The 5,518-nt window shown below is 33.2% G+C and overlaps 1 protein-coding gene across 1 annotated transcript; it reads right to left on the bottom strand.

The window, feature by feature from the left end:
- Positions 1-3,111: 3,111 nt before the first annotated feature.
- On the bottom strand, positions 3,112-5,042 carry LOC107862015 (F-box protein At5g07610). Its single transcript, XM_016707447.2, has one exon. It carries the CDS (start codon positions 4,545-4,547, stop codon positions 3,270-3,272), a length of 1,278 nt encoding a protein of 425 aa, XP_016562933.1. The 5' UTR covers positions 4,548-5,042; the 3' UTR covers positions 3,112-3,269.
- Positions 5,043-5,518: the final 476 nt, after the last annotated feature.

Here is a 5,518-nt window from a genome sequence, read left to right as displayed (position 1 = left end):
ACTGATAATTCAAACAAAGTTTAGGTATTTTTCTGAGTATTATCCCTTAGTTATTCAATTAAACTCATTTGTCGCTTATACCACATTTGTGGTTGGCAATATGCTTACATTAATAAATCTGTACATAATTTGAATAGTATTTAAAGCTTGATTTTAGATTATTTTATTATTATTTGTATTAATTTGTGTTATTTTTTGTTATATAGAATTTCTATCATGGACAAAAAGGCTATAGATCATGCATATGCGATTTTTAAAAATTAGGTCAAAGGCATCGATAGACATTCAAACTTGTTGTCAAAATTCACTTAGGCACTTCAACTAAAGCCTGTACCTATCAAGACCCTAACCCCCCCCCCCCCCCCCCCCCCCCCAAAAAAAAAAAAAAAATTGTTTCAATTGGACATTTTTTGCCTACATGGCACTGCGCGTGTTTTTTACTCGAAATTCGCACGTGCAGCCAAGAAAATTATTTTAACAATCCAATTAAATATTGATATGTCAATCCAAAAAAAAAAAAAAAAAAAATTAAATATGAAAAAAAGGCCATCTAGCCATTTTAATTCTTTTTTTAAAAAGTCTCTTCCTCAAGGTCATCTCCATTTTAATTTTTTGGTCTTCTTCTTCAAAATTCAACTGGCCATTTTAATTTTTTGTTCTTCTTCCTTAAAAGACCACTGGCCATTTTAATTCTTTGGTCGTCGTCTTCCTCAAAAGGCCATTGGCCATTTTAATTTTTTTTCTTTTAAAAGAAGGTCTTCTTCCTCCCCTCAACGAAAAAAATTACCAACTAAGGGAGATTATCAGTGCCATCATTGTTGTTGTTCTTTTTTACCGGAAAAAATGAAGATTACCATTACAGAATAGTATGTTGCTACCCCAATAAAAATATACCAATTAAGAAGACAACGTAATTGTAATTTGATTGTTGAATACCAAATTTGAGATGGTTGTAATTTGATTGTTGAATTACAAATTTGAGATGCTTGTAATTCCAAATTGGATTGTTGAATTACAAATTTGAGATGGTTGTAATTCCAAATTTGGTTGTAACTTGAGTAATTAATAGCTTTGCTATTAAAAATGGAGAAAAGAGTGGAAAAAGGGGGCGGGGTGGTGGAACCAGTTTTTTACTTGGGGTGGGGATGAAGAAGACGATAGTCTTTGGGGGGTGGGGGCGGGGGCCGGCGGGGGGGGGGGGGGGGGGGCTTTCCTTTTTTTTTTTCTTCAGATTTTTACTTGGTTGGGGGATGAAGAAGACGATCTGGGGAGGGTTATTTTTTTTAATTTTAAAATAATTTTCTTTTTCATAATTTTTGGACCCACATGACAAGTGTCATTATTTAATTGGATTTTTAACTTATAATTTTTTAAAAAAAATCGTTGCCACATGTTTTTTTAGTATTGGTCATTTTTGCCATGTCAAGCAAGTGTATCTCACACATTCCATGCCTGTTGCTGATTAGGCAAAAAAGGCTCAATTGAAACAAAATTTGGGGGGTTTAGGGGCTTGATAGGAACATGCCTTAATTTAGGTGTCTAAATGAATTTTGACAACAAGTTTGAGTGTCTATCGATGACTTTGGCCTAAAAATTATTACCAAGGTATGTTGTTTATACTTGATTTGACTTATTAATTAATTTTTAAGTATTTACAACTAACATTGCGTTTATATTTTGTCATAAATATAACTAAAGAATTTAAAACTTTCAAAGATTTGATGTATATAAACATCACAAAAGTGTGAAATAAATATTTAAATTTTTTTAAAAATTAACATATATAATAAAAAACTATTTATAAATCTTAAAAAGAATAGACACGAATAAACAATATAATAAAGCAAAACATGAAACATAAAAGTTTTTTATAATTAAATATTATTTTTACTCATAAGATTTGATTAGAGGTGGGGGAAAGAAAGGAAGGGGGAGGGGGGTAATTAATAATTTATATCTTTAAACTGTGAACAATAAAATATCAAATATAAAAATTATTTTTACATTTATATGATTATTATTTTCGTATAGATTTGATGAGAAGTGAGGGAGGGATGAGGGTGGGAGGGAGGGGGGGGGGAAGAGATCGAGGTGAGGTAGTAATGGGGGTAGAATATTGGGTATGTTATTGTTGAATGTTTAAGGTAATATGATTTACCATTTAAAAGAGACATTCGATATAAAAAGATTAGAAATAATACTTAAATTTCATCTGCGTATTGCGGGATATGTATACTAATTTTATTTAATAATAGTAACTTATGATGTAGATTTAATTTACCCCTCCTATCATTAAAAATGGAAAAGCTACTTAGAGGAAGTATTGTAATACAATTCGTAAATCCACGATTATATATACTCGTCTATAGGAGTCAGGAGATAAGAGTTTATTAATTTTCGTTTTGTGTATAATTGTACTTTAATTTTACGTTAAACACAGTACCCATTAGGAATCTGTCAGAAGATCTGTCCATACATGAAATGGTTAACAACTTGGCATCTGCAAATGTGTATTGCATGTGGACAATAAGACATAAAGCATTATTATAATTAGTTACTTGTACTACTACTTTTTTGTGCCAAATTATTCCAGATTGTGCCTCCAAAGTGGTCTGTTCTACATTTATTAGACAACAACAAATAATAGGTGGTCCACATGGGCACCCGGCTCCGTGTTTCACTTTTCACCATGTGAAGAGATAATCATTCTAGAAAGAAATTTGATTCATGAATTATTTTAGGAGTAACAATTAAAGAGTTGGTTGGGCACCCTGCCAGTGTTATGTTGTTAGAGTAACAATTCGAATGTTACTCCCACTTTCCTTTTTCCTTTTTAGTTTGTTTGTTTCAAGAGAAGTTAGATCTAGTTATTATTAGATATTAATTAAACTAACAATGAAGTTTAAATTATGTATATGAATTTGTTTGTGTTCAAGTGCTCAAATTTTGCTTATTGCCTTTAAGAGTCAATTTACCTGAAAATGACTCCTTCAAACCTCTCATAAGTCGTAACATTCTAGAAGAAATGGTACCCTGAAAAAACGGATTTCCTTAATTTGAGATCACTACTTTATCAAAGTCAACATTGTGATAAAAATAGAGAGATCAAAATTGGACTTTTCAGAGGATCCTCATACTGTAGTAATCTTCTGAGTAATTGAAGCAGAATATCAGAAACAGAACACACAAAGGAATTGCGAGATTTCAGTACAAGTGAAAAACTGATATTGCACCAAACAAAACGAACCACAAAAAAGATTACAAGAAACTCAAACAAAAGCAAGTGTCTCAACATGTGTATAGGCATCAAAACAATCATACCGTGCACCACCAATGAAATTTCTGAAAGAATCAGGCTTTACATCAGCTAACTCTCTCACAATTCCATTGTGCAAATCGTACAAAACGATTTTCCCTGGAAGTGATATCAATAGCCTTGCTCTATCTTCCTCATCAGCAAGAAAACATAGCGTAGTAAATGCATATGGAAAGTCATAATCTTCAGGAGGATACAGTTCTTGATTCACCATAACTGGATACAAATTCGTCAGAAATTCAAGATTCACTTTATACTTAACGAACCAAGAAGAATAATCACTCTTCAATTCCAAAACATTGAACTCTATATCTTGAGGATTGTGAATCTCAATAAGATGCAAATGTCCACCCGATTCTCCGAAATACTCGATGTTTCTATACCACTGGCCTTCAGGTATTTGAGTACTGGGCATTGGTTTAAAGCTGCAGCTATCAACTTGTAAGCACAAAAAAGGACCTGTTTGGCTAAACCAATGAATAGCACCTTTCCAGAAAACTCCACCATAACAACATAAATCCACTTCATTACAGTGCTCATTTGAATGCCTCCAACTCCCCGAACAAGATGAATAAACCGAGAAACGTAGCTGATTCTCAGAAACAGATAACCAAACACAAACAACATCGTAATCATCGGCTACTTTTGGAACGAATGCTAAGTTCATACTCTTCACTACCATTGTCTCCGGCACCGGAACTAACCTACGATCACCGGTAGTGAGATTGCAAACGTAAAACTCGGTCTTTCCATCACCCAATTTGAAACCAAGACATAAAAGACCATTACAAGAGTTGACATTACAGACAACTCTGTTCCCACGCCAGTCTGAAAAACGGTCGTAAATCCGATCCATTGAGGATAAACGTTCTTGATCCAGAGCAACAAAATCATAATTCGGGTGTCGGCACAAGAAAACGCCAACAGTGGAAGCAGATGAAGTAGCATTCCGACGAGTGTGAATACGTCGAAAATGGGTACTGGAAATAAGGGAAAGCCAGCGTTTTGATACGCACTGGAAACGAACTAGAGATTTTGTGGGTAATCTGAGAAATATTTCAGTTAAAAGATCTTCACTGCCGGCGATTTGCTCCGATGAAGATGAGATTTCTGAGCAAATTGGAACCGGCAAGTGGTGTTTCATCTGTTTGTTGGAACTCCGGGAGTGAGTAAGGGTGAGTTTGATAGGAGTAATAGCACCAGAGAATGATGTACAGTCGCCGGAAACCATGGTGTTTTTTGATTTGGAAACTGAATGAATTGAAGTATAATTAGCCAGTCTATATTAAGACTAGTACTAGTAGTTAAAGTCTTCGTCGCTACAACTTGACAGAGGGATAGAGATAGTACAAATAATGATGCAATGGGCCAGCTTTATTTGTGACCGTAAGAATATATTAATACTATTAGTATAAAACTTTATACTATTACTATATTTATTGTAACATAAGTATCACATGACTTTGCTGATTGTTTATCGATTTTCACAAAAGAACCTTCTATCTTGTCTTGATCAGCTAAACTTGTGTTGGTTTCATTTATCCTTTTAAGTAACTAACCACTCCGTATATCAATTAACTTAAGTAGTTTGAAACACTGTTTTTAAAAACTATTTCACTAGTATGGAGTGTATTCTTCAAAACTTAACAAATCTATCTCTATTTAATTAGATAATTCAAGGAAGTAGGAAAATGAAATTAAGACAAAGGACAATTAAAAAGTATGAAAGAATAATCTAAAAGGAAGAGATGTAATGGGAAAGAAAGGAAAATGTCCTTGTGCTGCATTGCTCATGGAACGAAATGACTATTTATAGGCTATTGAGAGGGTTCAAACAATTGACAAGTCCCTTGCTTTTAGTCAAAAATTTCTCATGCATACTGCCACCCATTCTTTCATTTGCCACTGATCTTATCCAAATAGTGCCATTTGTCCATCAAAATATTGAAATATTACTACAAGCGCCGAGTCTCAAACTGAAGCATTCAAGATTTAGAAATTAGCATGAAGTTGGAAAGATATTAAGGTCAAAAATCAAATAAGTCAGATGTTTGAAATTTACAGAAGATATTATTGTACGTTATAATTAATTCTTTGATCCTTATTATACACATTTAGCTAAAACTTGAAATTTTTTTTTTTTTTTTGATAGAAGACAAAAGAACTTACTTATATCAAAGATTTGATAGGGTTTTTGCCCTA

The sequence above is a fragment of the Capsicum annuum genome, chromosome 3, assembly GCF_002878395.1.
Source record: "Capsicum annuum cultivar UCD-10X-F1 chromosome 3, UCD10Xv1.1, whole genome shotgun sequence".
NCBI lineage: Eukaryota > Viridiplantae > Streptophyta > Magnoliopsida > Solanales > Solanaceae > Capsicum > Capsicum annuum.
This window is presented reverse-complemented; position numbering and strand designations above follow the sequence as displayed.